Raw genomic sequence first — 23,948 nt, 5'->3', positions numbered from 1 at the left:
ATTCCCCACAGGACTCAGGCTTATCCCACATCAGTGGGGAGTGAGGGCAGCTCCCAAGTCATTTGAAAAAGCCTCAAGATGTTTTGCAAACGACCGTGCAGCTCTCACAGCAACATTTGAATTAAAAACACAGTGCTGTGGACCGTCTCCCATGGCCTTAGAGGCCAATGCTGGATGGAAGTCCCTCAGAGAAGAGGACAGGAGCTGTATGATGTTTGGAAGCAGCAGTATAGGCACATGTTGTCCACTTTGCAGCTGTTGGCAGAGGTTCAGTTACAAGGTGACACAGACTGGAGACATGTTTGTCTTCCTGTGGACCACTTTACCCACCACTGGTCCTGCCACAGTTGCTTTGGGTTCCTCTGCCAGAACTGGGAGAGTCTGAGCAAAGGCCAGAGCGTGAATGCCTCGTCAGCACTGGAGTTTGCCAGATTTGAGGGTGATTGGCCTCATTTTTAAGAGATTTTCTCAACCTTTGTGCTAGCCTTTCACACTTCCACTGGGAAAGAGAGTTAGGGAGAAAACAATGGTTTCAGACTGTATCCTCAACCAAATGCAAAAATATGTAAAAATGTTAACAACCATAGCTAATTCTTAGGTGAAATTAATTCCATTTACACACAAAAATAATAGCAATCGTTTTTAAAAAATGTCTTGCATTGTGTTTTAAACTGCCTTAAGAAATTCTGGATTTCTGGGCATGGTGTGGAAGTATACAGCTGTTCAGGGAAAAAAGGATGCAGACTTGTTGTTCAACACATGCAACACTGCCCTTTGATATCTTTTTTTGGACTTTGTAATAATGCTGTAACTACCGCTGTTCACAAATATTTTATTTATAAAAACTGTCCTCCCACAGGGCAGCTGCAGATGATCTGCAAGCTGAAGACTGAAGCCTGCAAACTCCACTCCCTTCAGGAAACGGTGCTGCTGTTTGTAAATAGCAGTGCTTGGCTCGGGATTTTTAATAACTGGTAGTGCACTCCCAATTTCAGTGCACAGAGCAAGAGATTTAGCTCTTGGGTAAAGTGTTGAAGTAACAGCTAAGCATCCAGTCTTTCCCTGGTAATGCTGTTATGTTCTGTTGTTGATAAAAACTGTAAAAAATACAGTCTGAATGCCTTAAATTAGCACAACAGGCAGGATTAGTGTTGTTTTGGAAAGAAACAAATTATCATTTGATACCTTGGAGAGATTAGCACTCACAAAGCATCATTTGTTAGTAGTTTTTGAATGAAAGCCAAATAGGTGTTAATGCTCAGGAAATGTCAAGTTTAATAGGATGAGTTTTAGGGACCAAAAAGATGTAATGGAGTGAGTGATGAAAACCCCCAGACTGAGTTTATCAGAGGTAATTTAAGTCTTGTTTCCTACATGGAACAATTGGAGGACTTTCTAGTTTTTTTTTATGTTAACCCTTCTCTAATCTCCATGATTAGAGATGGTGCTTTTCTAATAGTAACATGATGTACTGAAAAAATTACTGCAGTAGGTCTGATCAAAGGCTGTCTAGTACAGTGTCTGTCCAGCAGTGGCTGACAGATTAGCAACAGATATAAGGACAGGAAATTGGGAAGCAATGCTTCTGTCTGGTATTCTCTCCACATCTGAAGCAGAGTGCAAGTTAGGGATGTTCTGAGGAAGAATTTGCTTCTAGATCCTGCTGTACTCAACAGGCTTTCCTGCATTTGTCCATGAACTTCTGCAGTGTCTTTCTAACTTGCAGAACTTTGGCAGCCAAGACACCACATTGAATTTCACAACTGAAGTTTGAAAATAGATATGTCTCTTTATATCCCACCATAAGTCACCTTTCTGTCAAGCTGAAGCTTGCAGTCTTCCTGTACATAAAAGACATTTTCCATATGTGCATTAATTTCCATTTATCAAAACTGAATTTTATCTGATGCTTTATTGCCCAGTCACAAAATCTTTTTGAGGTTCTTTAAAGTTTTCATTTTGATTACCCTGTGTAATTTTACATGAGCAGTAGTTTCTGTCACTTTGCTGTTCACTAACATTTTGTGGTGTTGTTTGAGGGTTTTTTAAAATATTTCCTGTGAAAATTCTGCCTTAGACCCCTGTTGAATTCACTACTGATGTGTCTTCATAATGACAATCAATCCATCTATTATTACCTATATTTTCTAACTCTAACTAGTTGTTAATCCAGAGAAGATATCTGAAGCATTCTTGAAATCTAGTCAACCAGGTAATATTCATCCAGATCTCATGTATTCCTCAAAAGAAAATAACCTCGTGAGACCTCTACAAAAGCTATCTTGAGTTCTTTTCCTCGTTATAACATTTTAATTTATTTATTTATCATTATGTCCTTTATTAGAGTTGCAGCTAATTTGCCTGGTATGAAAGTAAGACTTTTAGGGGTTTCTCCTCCCATGGCACATTTTTGGGTTTAATTAATATCTTGCTTGGCATTTCGTATTGTTCTTGTATTGAGACTCATTTAAGCAATACATGTGTATGTGTCCTTTAAACCTCTTGAGCAAATACCACTTTCTTGCCTGATTCATTTCTCAGTTTGTTCTAATCCTCTAATGGTGTTTCATTTTGGAACTATTCCTCTCATCTAGAAAATAAACATGCTGATGTAGGTCTCTACTGGAGGTGTTCCTTAGTGACCACCACCCCAGGAATATATTTCACCTTTTCTACTGTTATCTTTTATTCCTTGAGTTCTCTTTCAACTCTTTTTTTTCACCTGTGTGTTTGTTTTTCCAGGGGAAAAAAATTATAAAGAAATGTAGTTATGCTGTTTCCCACTGTTTCATTGTAAGGACACAAATAGAAATAGGCAAACAATACAATCTGTGAGATGTGGTACCTGACATCAGTGCTCTGTGATCTTTGTGTGGTCATCATAAAATAAAGCAGTGGAATATGTTGTGTTTTATGCCAATACCTTGAAAACTTTCAGCTTTCCTAATTTACAAAATTCTGTACAATATCTTGGTTTCATGAAAGTTAAAATTAGAGTTCAGTTTCAAACCAGGTAGACATCAGCCATTCATAGGTGCAGGCAGGGTGTCAAGCTGATGTTCCTGGCTTGTAGCAGGGAGCAGGTTTCTGTGTCAGTGGCAAATGAGCAGGATACAGAGAGACTGAAAAACAACTACATTCTCCTGGGCTATCCAAGGGAATTTCTGAGAGGCTTGTCCAACTAGAGAGACCCTGATTCTAATTTTAATTAAGAGCTATATATTGGAGGCATCTGTACCTTCTTGCAAAAAGTTCAGGGGAAGCTTCCACAGTCATCAGTGTCAGAATACAACCTTATGTGGTAACTAAACTTTAGTGCCTTAGTGGATTTTTTTTCCCTGTATTGTCTTATTCATTAGTTGTTTTGAAAAAAAAGTAATAAAACTGCTGTATGGTTCATGGCAATTTCCACTCTTTTGTACTTCATCCCTCTTTCTGCATTTTTCCTGTCTTCAGGGATTATTTCCATCTTTTTCCTTGCAATTCTCTCCTGATAGGGACTCCTTGTTCTCTCCTCACAGCACTGGTCAAATAACCAGAGATGATACTTGGTCTGATAGCAAAGTGGCATTGTTCGAATTTAGAGATAACATCCTAATTGAATTGAGAGTGGAGAAAGAGATTTACTCACGGTATGTTGCTTTAAGTTGTCTGCAGAATTTGGCAAATGTCTGCATTAGGTATTTGAAGAAAAATTTTAACTTCTTTGGGGAAACACGTGGAGGGAATAGTTCCTTGAAGCTGTCCTAGAAGACTTTGGATACTTGAGAGAACGGGAGAGAGAGAGAGAGAGAGAAAGAATTTGTAATGCATAAATGTAGTGAAGCAGTAGAAAGCATCAGTACTCAAAGAAGAAAAGATTTGTATCTTCTCAAAGTTTTACCTGGTCACCCAAAAAGTAGGGGCAGGGATTGAAAGAAACAAAATGTACAACATGTGATCTTTTGTGGCTAATTTTTGCCTGATCTTCTGTTTCTAAAGGGGTCCTGCAAGGTTCTAGGCCTGCTAACTTGTTTTGGAAATTTCAGAAGATGCAGTGTGTGCTCTGTGGTATGTTGTGTGAGCTTTCCAAAGTTACCTTTAAGAGCTGCCATGTTCCATTTTTGCCAAATCCCATTTTCTCACAGGTGTATGATGTATGCTTGAATTAAGATGTCATGATTTGTTTAAATATCTGGAAAAGAAAAATAAAGAATGAAAAATTACAAAAAATTCATTTTCTTTTTTCAACAGCTTATCCTTTTCTTCACAGTGTCCTAAATCTGCTGGTTTTCCTATTTACTTTCTTTATATAGTCAAGACCTACAGTTAAAAGAACAATACATAGACATATGTAGGTCTATGTAACCTGTGATTGATAGTATATAACCTTTTTTTTTTTAATGACCTGACTCATTGGTAGGTTTAGGTCAGGAAATAAAAGCAGTGAAGTTTTGAAAAAAACGTGAAAATAAAGCATTAGGGATTTCTGTTAAGGCAGGAGTTAATACTTATGTGAACAAGATTGTATTATATGAATGTTACAGTTGGACTATGATCCTGAAAATTCTAAGGGTGTTGATTCAAGCTTGTCAGCTGAAAAAATGAGATTCTCAGGCACTCCTTGATGCCTGATTCAATGACTCAGTTGTGGGAGAGTAGCTCATGATTCCCTTTATAGCTCCTTTGTATTCAAGGTAATTCGTTATGGTCTATCTTAAGACTATTGAGAATCCAGTTAATGTGTTTTTCATTTTCTCACCACTTTTTTTTTATTTTTATCCCATCTTTAGAAGTGAGGTTCAACCATAATTTTAGTATAGTTGGGGAGAGGTGAAATACAACTATACTTTTATGCCTTTAAGATGAAGATTTTAATTTTAAGATTAGTTTTTTTAAGATGAGCTACTGGAGAGGGGATAAGGATGGTAAGGGGTTCAGAGCATCTCTGGTAAGAGAAGAGATGTGGGAGTTGAGCCTGTTGAGCATATAAATATCTCAAAGGCAGATGCTAAGAGGATGGTGCCAGACTCTTTTCAGTCATGCCCAGGGACAGGATAAAGAGCAATGGCCATAAACTAAAACACAAGAAATTTCACCTCTGTATGAGGAAGAACTTCTTTAGGTTGAGGTTGGCAGAGCTGTGGAACAGGCTGCCCAATTTGTTCCTGGAGTCTCCGTCTCTGGAGACATTCCAAACACAGCTGGATGCATTTCTGTATAACCTGCTCTTGGTGACCCTGTCTTGGCAGAGGGATTGGACTGGATGATCTCCACAGGTCCCTTCCAACCCTAATGATTCTGTGATTCTGTGATTTTGAATTCCCTTGCTGACTTGAGTGCGAGGTAGAAACTTTGATCTGTTTTACTGAAAATATCTAACTGTATAAATAATGTTTCATTAGACTGACCAGGTTGCAGTTGCCATTAATGGAAGAAGTCAGTTCAGGTTATTAAAATTACAGCCATCTAGTGTTTATTTCCCCAGTGGTTAATAAAGAGACTTGTGAGGTTTTAGCAAGTCAGGATTCAGTGCAGACCTGAACCAGTGATTTGGCAGTGACACTGCTCATATTAGGTTGTTTACCCTTATTTTGGTGAATAGATATGTTGTTAGCAAATGTATTATATACAAAATAACTAATTGGCATTGTTGTATTGAATGTAGTTGTCTATAAACAGATCCCAAGTTCTTCAAATAAATCTCATTTCATAATTGAAATCACAACTAAAACTACTTTTAAAATTATTTATTTGTAAGTCATGTATGTGTGTGCATCTGGGATTAAACTTCAGAACTAAGTTATAATGAAATACTTTGTTTTGTTACAGCATTACTTAAAAGCTCACAGGGAACTGAGTTGTAGCTATTTCTGTGACATGTTTTTCCTATAAAATGGGAAAACAAATTTCATACTAAGTTTGCCTTTTCTGTAGTTGTTGATTGTGAAGCTGTTTTGCCATTATTAACAGTAATGTAATTATATAAAAGAGATGTGTATTTGAAATGTCTATACTTTTAATATAGGTGAACTTAGCAATGTCTAAACTAGCAATGTCCTAGAAGACCTCAAAATGATTCCTCTCTCTGAATTCCATTTACATGTCCAGAATAATGAATAGCAAGAAAGAATGACCAAAATTCAGAAGTGTTTTAGCTATTATACAAATGTACCTCCATGGACATAGTCATTCTGGTCTGAACTGGGTAATGTCTTCAGTTACATAAATAAAACAGCAAAATGAGATCCTCAGTTGTGCTTCTGATCAAAGTCTCATGGTCTGGGCAAGTCCCTCACACGTTGCTGTCATTTTGTACTGTCTAATCTGATCCTTGCCCTTCATGGCTGTACTCAGGTGTTACAAAAAACTAAACTTAGACTTAGGCCTTGTGGACTTCTGGGAGAGATTTAAACCGCTGAATTGTCACTGTTGAATTACTGTGGGTTCCATCCATCTTGCTGAGGAGCAACTTTTCTGTCTGTCCTCTATGTGTTGGCAAATCTGACCTCAGTACCTCATTTGGTTCCATGTCTTGGCTTCAGTTCATGCTGTACCAGATCTGTAAGAGTAGCTTTTAATCAGAAATTCCTTGCAGTAAGTATTTGAATATGCCAACTTACACCAACATTTTGAAAGAATAGTTACTTGTTGCAAATGCTTTATGCAAGATGAAGATCTTTAATGTCATCAAAAAAGTAGAAGAGAATATTCCTTTTTTGAAGTGATATTGCTTATTTCCACCACACTCAGGAAGGAGTAATACAGAATTAAATACCAATCATAATGGTATGATTATTTTGCACATGGTATACAAATTGGTACTCAGATTTTGACTAATATTAGGAAACTATTCTGAAAGTTATTTTGCTTGCAAGTTAAACAATTATATTAACAAAGAATACTACTGGTAAACAAACATGTAGTTCGAAGCTCTTACTCCAGAAGTAGGAGCCCAAAAACTAACACTGTTTCCTGTTGTTTCAAGTAAATGAACTTGCAGATATTTAACAGGTTCAAAATGTTTGATCACTATTAAAATTGAATTCAGTGACTAGAAAGGGTATGCTGTGAAAATGTGCATTACAGCTTACCCTAGAGGAAGAAATATTAGGCCAATGAAAGCAACCTATAGAGAATGGGAAATAACAACCATGTGCTGGCATATTAGGGATGTCTCTTCATAGACGTGCAGGTTTTATTTCACATTGTCCTCGCCCTTCTCAATAAGAATGACTGATGGCTTCACTTTGTGATTTCCCAGCTTTTAAGAGTCTATTTTTATTTATTTTTTATGACCAACCTTACACTTGTTAAATGTAATTTTTGCTTTATATAACATAGAAAAGAGCACATCTGCAGTGTGCTGTCCCATGAATTAACAAGAATGACTGGACATAAGACAAGAAATCCTTTAAAAACATATGTTCACATTAAATATCTGTACTATCTCAGTAAAGGAGGTCTTATGGGGTCATTTTTGATGCAGTGCAAGTAAACCATTTCTGCTCTTCTGAAATAGTTTCTGTCAGGTTTATATTGAGCTTGTATAAAGGCACATTACATAAATAAGGGCTTAGTTTGTACATTAGTCTTTTACATCTTGGATTCTAACTAAATCCTTGTTTTTACCAACTTGATGCTTAAGAGATATTGATTTCTGCTACGCATGACTTTGGTGTTTGTTTTGATATATCTGGGATTAAAAACAAAATTAACACGCATAATCAGTTTTCTTGGAATTAAAAAGGATGCTTTGATACCTTTGGTTACATTCTTCTGAAGAAAAAGGAGAGCAAAAGAGATGTGATAATAAAGGGATCAATTTATTCAATCACTGGGTATAAAAACTTTAGCCCTGGGAAAGGCCCTTCCTCTAAGAGCTTTAGCTGCCCAGTCTCACTTGTGTGGCACAAAATAATTTGCATTTTTAGAGAAAATTCATGTCTTCTGTGAGCTCTAGTGAAACATGAATAAATTGCTTTCTTTTCCTCTTTTTCGGATTTTATAAAGCTGAATCCATTAGAGGCTGAGTCGAACTGTAATGAAAGAAAGGCAACAACTGAGATGATGGAAACCCTGGATTAGATTTCTTAGTAGTCCAAACCCAGCTGTCATGGCCTACGTGTCAAGTTAGTGCTCTTTGGGGAGGCCCGACAGTACATGTGAAATTTTTTTTTAACTGCTGTGTTACAACAGGTCTCTAAAGCAGCAAGGAATTAAACAGAGATGCAAAGATTAAGAAATAAATAGAACCATAGCGAGCAGTTCACTAGAGAGATTTGCAGTCAGGCAAGCAAACCTTTCTTCCCAGGTCTGTCCTCCTGCTGGAAGCAGTGACCCGCCATGCCCCCTGTGTATGCTCTGGGCTTAGGTGGGCACCGGGGCTGCACGCCAAGGGTGCGGTGGGTCCTGTTATCGGGAATGCTGCCCTGGCACTGTCCGGCCAGTTCACCACGAGTAACACGCAGCTCAAACGAAGCCACCGGCAAGGGTTGGCGTTTTTATTCCTTTGTATCGCAAAAATCCTTCTCAGCTGGCTCATGAGGTGATAGGTGCAATCTTAATAGAACCCAGGAAAAGCCAAAGTACAACAAATTTCTGGGTTTGTGCCTAATAAATGAACTTGCACAGCAGGAGCAAACTAGGGCTGTGCTGTAGGGAACAAGGGCAAACTTCAAGATCTATGCCTGTGAAATATTCCTTCTGTTGGAACAAGGCTTTGCTTGGAGACTCTGAAACCTCCAAGCAGGGGTGTCTTATTCTAATTTATAGCCATAAATTTTGTCTATTATACCTCATGAGCTTTGCTATGAGGTAGGACTGTGATTTGCTCAGAACATACAAATTCCACCACGGATTTTAAGTGCAAAGCTACAGTTACTGTTTATCCAAGAAGACCTGCTTTCCCAACAAAGCACCAAACATTCATCTGAGTACAGACTGGTGTTAAATTATCAAATTACTGTTACCAAGTGTCTTCTACCCTAATGCTTGGAATTTATCCAGCTTCCAATGAGATTCTCACGTTCTCCCATGAAAGGGATGATGGCACAGTCAAGGGGTCCCCAGTAGATTCAAATAGCTGAAGTCATCTTAAGTTTCCACATTCGCTTTGTGAATTTGGGGCAATTATGATAGTTTCAAACCTAAGATATTTTCAAAAGGGATTTCCCGGATTGTGGGAACAGTTTAAAAAAAAAAAATTGCCGGAGTCTGTATCAAACTTGTGCCCTGGGGAAAAATTCTTTCCTTATTTCACAGCTGGTGACTTCATGTGATTTACCTCATCTTAGGAAGGGATTTCAAACCAGCAGCAGCTGTAACCGAAATGGGTGTCTGCCTCCACTTCCACTGATGCCCTCGTGAGGGCCAGAACTGAGCAGTAACATGTAAATAACCCTGTTTCTTTTTCTCCCCTTATACTGTGGTGGTGGTAAAGATGTACAAGAAACCGGATCACCCATTGCTGCTCTCATCCCCTTGTTCTTAGATGTCTCTGTCTCTTCTCAGCCTCATAGTCTGCCGCACTGAGAGTACCCAGTGGTGACTCTTATCACAGCCTCATCACTGTGGTCAAGGAGTTGAGAGGCAGGGCAACATCTTTTATTTTATGAAGACTTTAGTTTGCCTGGTGGGTCCTTCTAAGCTCTGCTGTTCCTGGAGCAAAACAATGTGATTGGTATGGCATAATTCAAAGTGAATTTAAAATTACTCAAGTCAAATGTTTTCTAAAAAGATCTGTTTTGAAGTAATTTGGCAAAGCTGATATAGCCATGCTAACTTCAGTGAAGCTGCATTGGTTGCATCACTTGAGAATTGGGCTCAGACTAGCCAGAACATTTATTTTTAAATTCTAACTTCTACTGGCATGTTCTTAAAAGTCTCTGTAGTTCTATAACTTTCTAAAGTAGCTCACAAGTCTTATGCTGACTGCTAATAAAACAGAAAATTCATTTCCATTTTTCAGTGTAATCTTTTTTTCATGTGAATCTATTTCTCATCAAAAGAAGTGGTTGACTGGCATGAGAGCTGGAGTTCTCTACTTATCTGTGGAGATATAAGACAACTTGTGGCTTTCAAGTTGTCCCATGTTGTCTGAAGGAACATGGCCATAAATTCAAAAACTAAAAGGGAGAAGCCAAACACTCTTTGTTGCTCTGACCAGCAAAAGTATTGTTCCCAGTCCCTGGTGAAGAGAACTGGGTTTCATCTATGATTCTATGATCTCTGTTGGTAAAATCAGCAAGGAAAGCAAAGACAAAGATGCTTCTCCAAAGTATCCGTGGGAGAGGTATCTCCCATAGCATTGTATACATGACACCACATGTGAATGCAGGGGCCCTACATAAACCAGGACCTCTATTTCCAGCCACTGTTTTTTCATTGGTTATTTTTAAGAGTTATGTAGGAGCAATTTGCATCAGTCTTAGAGGGGGACTTTAGCTGCCACAGGGAACAATATTCTCCACAGACAACCTCAGTCACAAGAAACTTATACTTCCATAAGGGGTTCCATATCTTCTTTCTACAGAACATAATCTTCCCAACACTTCCCTGTATCTCCCTAGTCAGAGAGGATGCACTCGTGCCTAAGGTGCCTTAGAAGATATAAAGCTAAAGACAGATAAGGAGAAAAAAATCTCCCTGGCATGACTTTTTTTTTAGCAGATGCATTGCTGGGTATTCTCTGCTTCACTGGCTTCTGTTTCTGTACCTCAGTGATACTTTTGGCTAAGCTCTTGGATGAGAGTTTTCCAGGAAAAAAAAAACCACATTAGGGAGACCTCAGATGATAAACAGTTTTCGAGCCACCAAGCAGAGTAGTCACTGGAGATGCTGAACATCTCGACCATGAAGTTCTCTTACATCTAATTATAGAAGAGCAGGTAAACCTTTAGAGACCAGAAAACAGCAGAGCCAAACCAGAACATAAAGAATGAGATTTGTGAAACAAGAAACTCTTAACAAAATCACATAAAATTCTCATGTCAAAGTACAGAGTTAAAGCAAAAAGAACTAAAATCAAGAGATACTTCTAGTCAGAGCAGTCTGATACTGTATTTGAACCTCAGTATACTAATTGCATACAGTTAAACAAGAGGGCATGTTTAAGTAATCTGTGGTCTCCAGCTTTGCCTCCCTTGGGATACCTTTGAGGAATCTGAATTTCAGAGAAAGGAGTGCTAAGCACTCGCTGACAGCCATGTCCTTTGAAGACACATCAGGCTGCATATTCAGAAATAAATACTACACACTGCCAGTGATTTAGTACTGAGCTCCTCTGCTTTCCATGTTTTCCTTCATGGGTAGAATATGGTGTTTATAAAATGCAGGTGTGAAATGTCCTGCTATCCTGTCTTGCAGGTTTTAATTGTGCCTTTATACCAAGTACTGAATGGACAAAATGCACTATGTCTATATGAGTAAAGGATAAAGGATGAAGTTTTGTGTTTAGTCCTGCAAGAAGGTTGCATAGTAAGTGCAAGAAATAGATTCTCAAGCAGAGTATTGAAAAGTTTTACAGGACAAGGACTAATGATTTGAGGGAGGACTGCAAGAATTTTTCAGTGTAGTGGCTTTGACATGAATTGGTGTCAGAATCATTGCTATGTCTGAAATCTGTTTTCACATGCACTGTTGCAATTATTTACTGAGCACCTGAAATACCTAGCTTTGCTGTGTTTTAAAATGAATGTAGCAATGATAATTCTGCACACAAACTGTGCACAAATATGCTGCTTCTGTTATGATAAGTATGTTGTCAGAAACATCAGTCCATTTAGTGCTTCTTTGCCCTTTGCAGCAAACATAGATTTCATTCATAACTGCAAAGATGTACCTTAAAACTTCTGTGCATGTATCATTGAGGTAGAGGCATTTCTCTAAAAGGCTGTAGGAATACCTCTAAAAGTACTGGCAAAAGTTCTTTGAGGCTAGTATAAAATAGCACTTCTGTGAGCAAGGTAAGTGTTTCCTTTCATAAGGATTTCTGAGTAGCTTTTGGGCTCAATATTCAGTGATAGCTCATGGCTCTTGGCAGAGATAGAGGTAGTTGAAATGTTTTTATACTGCTTGTATGTTCTCTCCTCCCCAGCTCCTCAGAGTAGTCAAGGGCAACTTCAACTTCTACCACAAGAGCAAGCAGACACCCTTTGCTCAGAACTTTACTTTCTCAGCAGGTGTCTCCAGGACTGGTCCTGTCTTTGGGAGATACCAAAGCAGTTGAATGCCTCCCTGACATTCCATCCCGCCAGATCTCAGAAGCCAAGCAGGGCCAGGCCCGGTTAGTACTTGGATGGGAGACCGCCTGGGAATACCAGGGGCTGCAGGTTCTAGTCCTGAGGACTTCACTGTCACTGTCCAAGCTCACTCGGCCGTGGCAGATGAACCTGAGGAGTTAAACGGTGGGGCCAGTTCTGCGCACGCTGAGCCTCACCTAAAGAATCCACTGTGCAGGTTCGAAGGGCACACCCACGTGGGGAGAGCCCTTCCCAAATCTGCGTTTGCGAAGCCTGACCATGACTACAGGGAGAGACCAAGCAGATTGTAGTTGTGTTCTTCATTCTAACCCGGATGGGGGGTGTAAGAAAAGAAACCCTTTCTCTGGGGCACCTGGGAATACTCCTTTGCACTGTGGAAAGTTTGAATAACCAACTGGGAAGGTGCTTATCTGCTCTGTGTTGCTGGAAAACTGCCTTGGACTGAGAAAATTTAAGGTCACTGAATTGGAAATATTGTTTCCTTAATTTCTCCCTGCCTTGGGTTGGAGTAGAGCCAGAGATGAGATGCTGTATTGGAATTTTAAGCTCATAGTTTGGATTTAATGTAGAATTCGTTGTCAGTAAAGGTAAAACTATAAACTAAAACCTAGAAGTTATTTTGTTTAGGTTTCTTCGTGTTTGATGTGATCTTCTCAATGATAGTTTTCAAAGCTGATTTTTCTGGGCCACCAGTATTTGTTTAGAATTTTTGTGATCTCTAACTTCCAGGTGTACAAAGGGCACAATGTCATATTTTGGCCTTGAGAAAAATCCCTGGTTTTATACCTAAAGTCAGAAATTTCACTCTATAGAGCTATTCTTTAAAATTGATATTCAGCAAATGGTTAATGCAAAAGATGTTGCTATACTATACTGTCCCAGAAAAATGTGTAGCAATGAACAGAGCTGAAAAATGTAAGATCAAGTGAGACTTCTGTTGTACAAATGTCTGGAACACGCCCAAACTGTGTAAGAGAGGAAGACTAATTTGTCTGAGGACTGTAGAATATGAATAAGTAAACAATGGAAGTTATTAGTCAGGGAAAAAAATCATATTCACATTAGATTTTTTTCACCCAAACCAGAAAAACCTTGCACTTTCCTTAAAGTGCCATAGTCTGAGTAGGCTCTTCAAAACCATATAAGATAAATTCTGCTTCTCATTCCTAAACTTACCCATCTGTAAAGCCTTTATTCAGAGAAACCTACCTGCTCAAGTGCTTGCTGTAGTTCATTAAAGGCTCCCATTTGTACTCATGAAGACTTGATCATTGGCCTGAATAATATATATGGTATACTGAAAAAAACCCAACTCCTGCTGTTAGAATCTAAATTAAACAACTTTGTTTAATAAAAGAAGCACTGTCTCACTTCTAACTAGGCCATAAAGCCCTAAGGATCTTATATGTGTGTGTGTGTTTGTTTGTTTGTTTGTTTGCTTGGTTGGTTGGTTAGTTAGTTAGTTAGTTAGTTAGTTAGTTAGTTAGTTAATTAGTTAGTTAGTTAGTTTTGCCAAATGGTCCTACAAGGATCTGAAAGCTGAGTGAACTGAGCCAACTAAATTATTTATCTGTGTGCTTAGAAAGACTGAGGCAAACATGGGCACAACTGTATTGAAGCAAATACTCCTCCATAAACTTATTCTAAAATGCAATTGGATGATCTCCTGTCTTTTTCTAGATCCCACCTTCTAACCTTTCTAATCTTGAGAGTTCATCTCTATTATATGTGGCTCTTACAAATGCCCAGGATTAATAACTGCTGTGATTCATTAGCCTGGGTTGTTGGTGTTGTTTTCCCAGTGGGAGCATTTGCTATCTAGGGATAGTCCATGATTACTCTGCCTTGTGGAACAGTAAGATGCTTTCAATCTAATGCGCTGTCCATGTTTTAGCATAAAATAATATTAAGGCATCCACATAATGGAACTGTCTGAAGATCCATTTTATTAAGCACTGAAAGAAATGTGTTTGTGTGTGTTTGCATGTGCAAGGGAAATGTAATCAGCAAATCTATTTCCCCAGAAACATAATTTCAGTGAGGGTTTCTCGCAAAGACGTTGCTATTTCAAGGTACAGTTCTCTGGATATGAGAGTGAAAAATACTCTATAGCCAATATCTTACCTGATACAATTAACTCACTCAAATTATACACAGCCTATTCAAAGAAGGAAAAATAGGAAACAGAGGTAGGTTTATTGTATTTATTCCATTTTGCAGGATTTCCATTATTTTAAATGCAATCTACCTTCAAGTGCAAAGCTGTACTGCTCTTAAAAGATTACTGTTTCAAGTTACTTCACATACCTTAACAGAGCATGTAACCTTTTTACATTATATGATCAACTTTTTGACAGTGCAGGGCCAGCACAGCTAATGGAATAATAGCCTGCAGGGTCCAGCTAAATGATATACGAATATAATCAACCTTTGTGATGACTATTCAAAAGTAATCCCTTTAGCTTTCAACTGCAACATATATTTCAACCAGGCAAAGCCATATGAAGAAAATCTCTGCAGACTCCACTGATACAATATGGCCTTCATATCCCCACAGTGTGTTTGCTGCTCACAGTGGGTTTTAAATTTAAGGTAATGGCTACTGTATATTCATGTGAGCAAAGAACAATACCTTTGATTTGTTGGAGAAATGTTACATTAGCTACCAAGGGCCCTATTCAGTAAACTTTGACACAACCCTTATATATGGTTTACTGCTTATTCTAAATGAAATGTGCCTGATAAAAATGCTTTGCATGCCCAAATTGTACAAATTCATTAATCTGTATATTCATAAAACCTCCAAGTACAACTGCCTCCATTCCAAGTGAACGTAGTCAGGATACATGGAACAAGTTGGGCCAACCTGCTTTTAAAAGTGCATTGCATCAATTTTCATTTATCAAGACAGAAAAAAAGTAGGAAGATCATCTACAAGTGTGGGCTGGGCATGTTGTTGGCAGTGATATTATTTTCTACTCTATTCCTGCTCCATCATTCTACAGGTTATATAACTGGAAACAGCTGCATGACCTTTAAAAATGGAAGTAATTTTTAAATTACAATAATGGGTTATATCTCATCAGCTACATTACACCTGCATGATTATATGTTGAGACAGTCTTGCTTTCTCTCCCTTTTGTGACAAAAATGTAGTATTGGATAATAGTGAATCTGAATATCAATTCTATTAGAGGAAAATACATGTAATGAAAACACTGTGTTGCCTTGTATTACTACTTTTGTGTGTACAGTATAACAAGAGTTGCCCCACATTAAAGAGAGTTGCAGATATGGCCTAGTTTGCATATGTGCACCTGAACACATGTGAAAACATGACAGTGCTGTTGCTGTATTTTGTTTGAGGTGCTGTGTTATGAGACTGAATGCCACTTAAGCAAGTTGGCTCTTGTGCAGGAGTAGGAGAGGCCACAGACTTTTCTCCTGTTTGTTTGCCTGGTCACTTCTCGAGCCAGCAGAAAACTTGTGCATCCTCAGCATCCTGCAGCAGGGAGTGCCAGGGATGAGAGGGCAGTGCACAAAGCCCTTCCTTTGTAGCCAAGGCCACCACCTGCTACTTTCAGTATATTCTACCTCATTCCTTTATTGGAAGAGACAGTGAAAAATGGTTTCTGAGTCACCTTCATTCTTACTTTTAGCTGCCCAAAACAATAGTCCTCTTATTATGACTTCATTACTTCATGGAGCTTTCAGTGAAATTCTTATTTAATAGATTCCAACAGTCTCTGAACAATCCAAAACTTGGATTTAAGATCTCTCTCATTGCATGGGCATGCAAGCTCAGGAACACAGGTATTGCCTGTTTCATTCTTTTTATAATCTTTTGAGAGAATGGTGCCTCAAATTCCTGTCCCCTTGGGAATTAGTTGTACCTTCAGTCTTTGTAGGTGTATGTTTTTTAGGCTTTCACTGTTTTGTATGACTTTTCATTAATTATATCATGTGAAGGTCTTGCATTGTTTTCTCCCAGGAACAGAAAGAAATAATGTGATTTTTAAAAGTGTCATGTTCTTTCAATAAGCACACATAAACGGCAAGAACAGAGATGCCAGTTCTAGTGTAATGGTTTGACCCATGGCTTCCTCAGTAACCATTGTATCTAAGGAAGTTACAAGTATTCCACACGTGTCTTCCACGTAGTGGGGGGGAGTGGGTTTTGGGTTTTTCCTTCCTCGGCTGGGAGCTCGTGGGTGTTGGAGCCTGATCCCTCCGGTTGTCGGTGGTTCTCCTGTCCTGGGTGAGATTGTTTCATGCTTGTTCCCCTTCCCTGAGGTTTTTAATTGTGTTTGTGTGATTCATTTGGGTTTTCTTTTAGTTTGGGTTTGCTTCTTTCCTCAATTTTCTGTTGATCAGTTCCCTTTTTCCCCTTTTCCCTTTCCCCTGGGGGTGGGATCCTACGTACTGTGTATACGGTGTGGTTGTAAATGTTAGAAAATATAATTTATTCTTTTTATTTAGTTCAGTTTCTTTTGAGTGCATTTCTTTTCAGTTTTTTTTCCCCTTTCCTTTGCTGGGAAAGCTCTGGGAGGGGGAAGAGGGGCCAGTCCAGAGTTGGTAACAGCTAGGCTAAACCTGCGAATCTAGCCACACTGAAAATTCAACCAGACAATTTTAATTGTATTTTATCAACAGCAGTGATAACGTGTCAGGAACATCCTATTATGATTAATTATATTTACATACTATTAATACATATTAATGTTTATCTCCACATTTTGCCCAACACAGTAAGATGAAAGGAGAATGCTTTATGGTGTGATCTGGGATGGTATATATGTATTATCATTATGAATATGAGATGCTTTTATTGTTCCCAAATAGCATAGGCCAAAGAAATGCCAAGAAAACATTTATGGCTCAGTATTCCATCAGTTATCCTCGATATGCTTAATGTGTGCTGGAAGGGCAGAACTGTTAATCAGACAATAATAGCTTGGTGTCCAAGTGTGAAGGCAAAAGGCCAAAAGGTGCATGAGAAAAGCAATTTATGCTCTACCTCCCCATCTGTCACACACACATCCCCACAGTGCTCTGCACGTGTAAGATACATCGCGGTCAGAGACGCGCTTTTGTGTGTGTTTACTTGGGAATACATTTGTTACTGTGCCCAGTCACATTTTGGGCTTGAGTCACCCACCTGTCTGGCACCACTTTTGCAACAAAGACCCTCCTTAGAAAGAGCAGTAATGCTGTGCTGGTGTAAAGCTGGGGTGGGACAACATAGTTCTGACCCCTGTTGGCCCTTCTGAACTGCCTGGGGCTCTCGGCTGTGTCGCACTGAGTTCCTAAGCCAGACCGGCTGCACAGCCCCTCGTATTCACTGAGGTTCTATTGGATTTTTTTCTCTTAGATATGGCCTTGTAGGAAAAGAAGTTTCTATTGATGTACTTTAGGCCTGGTTTCAGAGCACGTTACCTGAAACAGTAATTTGTTAAAAACAGAGTAAACCACTAACATGCACACTGCCGTCATACAAAATGGGACTTTATATGACAACACTAATTTTCAGATATTCTTCATAGATTTACTTATCCTATTCTTACTTGTATGTATGGCCAGACTTTGCAAATGCAGATTTGGGAAGGGCTCTCCCCATGTGGGTGTGCCCTTCCAGCCTGTGCAGTGGATTTTTTAGGTGAGGCACAGCGTGCACAGAACTTGCCCCACCGTTTAAGTCCTGAGGTTCATTTGCCACGGCTGAGTGAGCTTGGACAGTGACAGTGAAGTCCTCGGGACTGTCACAGCACCCGGTACTAACTGGGGCTGACCCTGCTGAGCATCTGAGATCTGACAGGATAGGATGGCAGGGAGGCATTGAACTGCCAGGGGACGGTCCCTACTGAGACTCAAACTCATGTCCTTGGGATTCAGAGTCCAGAGGGCTTTCCTTTACACCACATGACCCCCCTCTTACTTGTATACAGGTATGGAGAAAGTGCTAGTTAGCAATTATACTGAATGAAGGCTTATGATAGGATGAAACAGAAACCTTATTGAGTCTTGAGTGGTCCAGTAGTTCTAATCAGTTCCAAACTCTGCATCAGGAGAGGCACTGCTTTGAACATTGTTTTTCAACCCCACCAGAAGTGGGTTAATGTATTTATTTTGGACATGAATGGATGCCATGTAAGCACCATTGGTGTTGTTGTAACTGAAAGACAAAGTCCAGTTTTAGGCATTACAGAACAGAGAGGTAGTGACAAATTGAGGAGGATCCAGTTGAGGATTATACAGAGGTCAAAAAACATGTGTTGCTTTCAAATATTGAAGAGACTGCATTTGCGTAGCCTCAAAAAGCGGAGAGTGGAGAAAGCAAAAAAGTCTCTTAAGCTATAGGGAGTTATTATAAAAAGGGACAGTGTTCCACTGATCTTTATGTCTACCAAAGGTAGAACAAGACAAAAATCAGTTTAATTTGCAATAAATATTTATCTTAAGTATTAGGGAAGAAACTGAGTGATAAGATTGTGAAGCACTGGAACAAAGAGATTAGTGATGTTGTGAAACAGCCTTCATCAGAAACCTTTGAGAATAGATGTCAGGATGGACTGGAGATATGTGCACTTTCTTCATTTGAGGAGATGAACCAGATCAGTAGTTCCCAAAATAAGAAGCAATCCCCCAGGGATGGTGTAGTTGTAATGAGGCAGAGGGAGGTGTGTTGCAGAAGAGTCACTGGGAGCAGAACAGAAAGTGCAGCAAGGAGATAGGAATTTGGTGGGGAAATGGAGTGAGGAGAGAATGAGGCTGAGCATCACAAATGATGGGAGCAAATGAAGCTTGTGGCTGTCAAAAACTGTGAAGTTAAGGCATGGCCTCCCGGCTCTTTGGATCATGTCCCGTGGGGAGGATCGTGCTGAGAGATGGCAGCTTTCCCTACCCAACCTCCTCACTCTGCTCTTGCTTCCTGCACTGCTCACTTCTTCCCCATCATAGTCTTACTGCCTGCCATCCTTCAGTGCTGTCTTTGCCATCATCTTCTCCCAAATGCATCTCTCCTGTTGGCTCCCCAGCTGGTCTCACCTGGACCTGTACCCTAAAACCAGCCTGTTGGAGAACTGCTGCACAGGAGTGCAAGAAAGAAAAGCAGAAATCTCTGTCAGTTCTTTATCTCTAGCATTATGACTCACCTTTATGTTGTCTTAGATTTCTTTCTCTTGTGACTTTTTACTGTATTACATGTTTTTCAAATAAACCTTCTAGGCCTTTTTACCATTAAGATTGTTTTAAGTCTAAACCACTAATGCACTGGGGTTTTTTTTCTTTTAATAACAGAACTTGATAAAGAAACAAGTGACTCAGAGCATCTGTGAGCCTTTGTCCAGGACATCAGTTCTAGTTCCTTCCTGGTACAGTATTTGCTCTTAATCTATAGTCTTTATGCCAATATGCTGATTTTTGAAAAATGTCATTGCTATCAACAGTTAACCTCATTTTGACAGAAAATTGCACATCACCTCTGTTTTACTTTTCCCAAATAACATTATTTTTCCTGTTCATAAATGAATGATTTCACACTTCTCTCAGATTTTTTGCATGTGTTTTAGAATTTAATTGCCTTTGATCATATAATTGCTTTTAATTTACAGACATAAGCCTTTGAGACGGAAACAAATCTATTAGTCGGGTGCTGAAGCCAAGTATAAAACATGTAGATATCAACATATATACATGAACTTATGACATTTTACTATTTTTCTCTTTGCTGTTTTTCATTCTAGAGAATTCCTCCTAGCTGACAGAGGAGCTGATAGATGTCTTAATGAGTACAGGAGGATCCTTGAAGATACATGCAACAAAGCAGGAATTTCAGTAGGGATTTTGTTATTAAAATGAGAGCACAGTGTTGCAGTACAAATATCTGAGAGTTCTAAGGTTCTTTATGACTGAAATGTGGCTTCAATGTGTTTTACATGTTTTTATCAAAAATAGCTGGTGTTGTTGAAGTAAACTAAAAAAGAAGAGTAGTAGTAGAATAGGAAGTTTTTTCTTTGTGCCTCTAATGCTTAATGTCTTCCAAAATATCGAGATCTTCCTGTTAAGATATTAAACATCATTTGTGCCTACTGAATGGGAATCCAAAACACTCAACACCTTGTAAGGTCAGGTTCCAAATGTGTCTGGAGAGTTTTCTTTAAATCCCATATTATTATCCCTTTCAGAAAAACTTACTCATAGGACAACCAGTGATTTTACCATGTGTGCTCAATAGTTGGGGTTCAGCTGTAGCTTAGAGCAGATCCAGCCAGGGTGGAATTCCTGTGGTGGAATTTTTATCTAATCTGTAACTCAGGTTGGATGCCAAACACAACTAAGTTTGTTTAAAATCTGGTTGAGTGCACTCATTAAACTGTTGGAAGTGTGTACAGTCAAAGCTCTTGAAACGCTGTTAGCTGACTAAAGTGCAACATCAGTCCCTGTTCACAGCTGAATCAACTGTATTTAACAATGAAAGTGCATCTGGGGGAACACCTGTATGTTGCATTTTCAGAAATGAACCCAAAGTTCCCCTTTTTTAGCAAGGCCTGTGAGCAAAGAAGAACCATCTGAAATTAAAAAAAAGGCAAATGCACAGTCCTGCACCTGGGAAACAATAACCCCCCCCCACAGGCTGAGGGCTGACCTGCTGGAAGGCAGCTCTGCAGAGAAGGACCCGAAGTCCTGGTGGACAACAAGCTGTCCATGACGCAGTTGTGTGTCCTTGTGGCCAAGAAGGCCAATGGTATCCTGTGGAGCATTAGGAACAGCACTGCCAGCGGAGAGGGAGGTGATCCTGCCCCTCTGCTCAGTGCTGGTGTGGCCAAATCTTGAATGCTGTGTCCACTTCTGGACTCCTCAGGACAAGAGAGACATGGAGCTCCTGGAGTGGGTTCAGCTGAGGGCTACGAAGATGATCAAGGAACTGGAGCATCTCTCTTACATGGAAAGGCTGAGAAAGTTTTGCCTGTTTAGCCTCAAGAAGAGACAACTGGGAGGGGACATCATCAATCTTATTAAGTATCTGAAAGGAGAGTGAAAGAAAAGGGATCCAGGGTCTTCTTGGTGGTGCCAAGCAGTAGGACAAGAGACAATGGCAGAAACTGGTGCATGGGACATTCCACCTGAACATGAGGAAGAACTTCTTTACTGTGTGAGTGACTGTAAACTGGAACAGACTGACCAGAGAGGGTGTGGATTCTCCCTCACTGGAGATACTCAAAACCATCTGGACACAATCCTGTGCCATGTGCTCTGGGATGACCCTGCTTGAGCAGGGAGGTTGGATTGGATGACCCACTGTTGTGGTCCCTTCCAAATTTACCCATTCTGTGATTCACACCATCAAATAAACAAAAATTCTGCTTAGATTCTTCCTGATGAATAACCTGAAGCACTGATTTTGGGCTGTGTGTGGAGAATTTCCCATTCTGAGCTGATGAAATTCTTGACAGTGGTGTCCACACATGAACTTCTTTGTCTGACTCCTGTGGTCTTCACAGTCCCCAAAGGGCATTTGCCAGCTACCATCACTGCTGGCCTGAAGGAGAGTTAGAGGACAGGAGATTGCAGTTACCACTTTGCAAAAACAGACATAAAACTAGGATGGAAACCTTTGAATTTTATTTAGGGAAATTGATGCAAGCTTTCATAATTTCACGTATTAGAAAACCCGTTCTTTTAAACTATATGAACAAAGCTTTATGACTCCCAGTAGCCAACTATTCCTTTCTTTAAACAGAGGTTCCCAGATACAGAGTTTGAAGCAAGGTCCATTAGACCTGTAATCAGTTTTTATGACAGTTCCCGAGCAAGCAATAGCTTTTGCCATAGTAATAACTCAGCTCATGGTTTTCTTCAGGATTGCAATCTGAGTATCTGGTTGACATGTGACAATAGGATTTCTCCCTTTTAAGGAATGGTGAAAATATACCATTAATCAGCTCTTATTAGACCATTTTTGATCAAAATGCTGTATGCATGCAAAGTTAAACAAATACTTCAGTAATTTTATTCTTTTATTTAGAGGTCTGTATTGTCTGAACACCAAGCTTCTTATAGCAATGTTAATTTAGAATGCTTTTGCAAGACTGAGAAGTTGTCTGGAAATGTTCCTACATGCAATTATGCACACACATAGGCATACAAATCTCTTTACTGAGTGTTAAAAATAGCTAAACATTTTATGAAAACCAGGAAGAGAAACAGGACTATGAATTAAATATAAACAACATCTGTATTGTATACTCATTAAGTTTATCCCTTTTATTTTAATGCTATGATATGAAATATGAAAAAACATGATAAAACCAACACAATTTTGTAAATAATATCTTAAAAATCACAGTAATCTACAAGCTTTTCTAATTTTGATAAGCATAGCATGACTACTTGTAAGAGATTGCTATTTTTAGATGTTTGGAATTTCTTTTATCAGAATATTGTTGAAAGAAATGACATATTAGAATTTGGCCTTCATAGTAAAAAACAATTACATAAAATAACTTGAACCTTGCAGACATTCTAGAAAAGACAATTATCAATTTATCAAGGGCAAGTTTCTAAATTCTTAAGGGCTTTTAACTTCATGTACATTTCTGCAGCAACTGAACATTTTGTGTATGTGTCCCGAAAGTTATTGTGTACTTATATTAAATAGCATCCATGATCATCACTATTTTTTACCAATCTTTACTTGTTACTATGTGATAACTCTTGTATGCTTGTGAAAAATGGTCATTAATTAATTAATCCTCTAGAACATTAACTCTTCCATACTTATTAACAACACTTTTTTGTCTTAAAGCTTTAAATAAAAATAAGGGGAAGTATCATCCTATAATAATGTAAATGTGAGTTCTGTTCTTCAAAGGCAGGAAGGTTTGGGAGGAAATTCTGTTAACTGAGCTGAATGTTCTCACCTCCCATCCCAGTAACTATTTGTCTGATGAGTTACTCTCGGTCTGGCAAAATGCAGGCGTTGTTCTGTTACTTACAGGTTTGTCAGTGGGAAACCAAAGGCTCTGCTTCCCCCTTCAAGTTAAGGGGGCAAGGAGGTTAGGCAGGATGTTGTTCTATACATTATCCTTAGGAGAGGATCCTGGAATACACCTCTCAGCTGTTGCAAGCCGTCAGAGCTCCGTGGGTGATGGCAGGCCTCGGTGTAACACCCCCATCCGGCAGCTGAAAGCACAGTGCTCACTGACACTCAGCTGAGATATCGACCCAGTGCTGCTTCAGAAGAAAAATCACCACTTTCCGAACTACCAGTGCTCTCCCAGCATCACTTCCCTTTGGTGATCTCTTGTCAGACATGGTCCTGCTTGTAAGATCTGCTGAGATCAGAGCTCAAATTAGTAAAATGGAACTTTTGTCCTTTGTCTCTTTACATGAGAGGTGCTCTAATTCCTATGAGGGGCTCCTCATATGGAACAGTGTTACTCTCCACTCTGCCTCATTCTTTATCATTGCAGTCTTCCTCCAGGCTTTCCCAGGAAGCACTTAATCCCCTGACCCTTAAGACTTTGCAATCAGAAAGCAGGACTCGTGAGAGAGTAAGAATTGCAGTTACAAGTTTTTCTGTGCTCTGAGAAATTACAGGCATAGTTGACTTTAATGAAGTTATGGAAAGCAGACAAATCAATTTAGCCTATAATGCCAGTTGTCCATTTCAAACAAAAGACTTGTAAAACATATTACAGCACACAA

The 23,948-nt window shown here is 39.2% G+C and overlaps 1 protein-coding gene across 1 annotated transcript in view; it reads left to right on the top strand.

The window, feature by feature from the left end:
* Positions 1 to 23,068, top strand: part of TTC29 (tetratricopeptide repeat domain 29) — a 306,940-nt gene extending 283,872 nt beyond the window's left edge. Inside the window, exons 15-16 of the mRNA XM_071555080.1 lie at positions 19,539 to 19,612; positions 19,985 to 23,068. Coding sequence (XP_071411181.1) covers positions 19,539 to 19,576 — 38 coding nt within the window. The 3' untranslated portion in view covers positions 19,577 to 19,612; positions 19,985 to 23,068. The remainder of the gene's footprint in view (positions 1 to 19,538; positions 19,613 to 19,984) is intronic.
* The last annotated feature ends 880 nt before the right edge of the window (positions 23,069 to 23,948 follow it).

The sequence above is a fragment of the Pithys albifrons genome, chromosome 5 (genome assembly GCF_047495875.1).
Source record: "Pithys albifrons albifrons isolate INPA30051 chromosome 5, PitAlb_v1, whole genome shotgun sequence".
In the NCBI taxonomy this organism is placed as follows: Eukaryota; Metazoa; Chordata; class Aves; order Passeriformes; family Thamnophilidae; genus Pithys; species Pithys albifrons.
The sequence above is the reverse complement of the archived record's forward strand: the minus strand, read 5'-3'. Positions and strand labels throughout refer to the sequence as shown.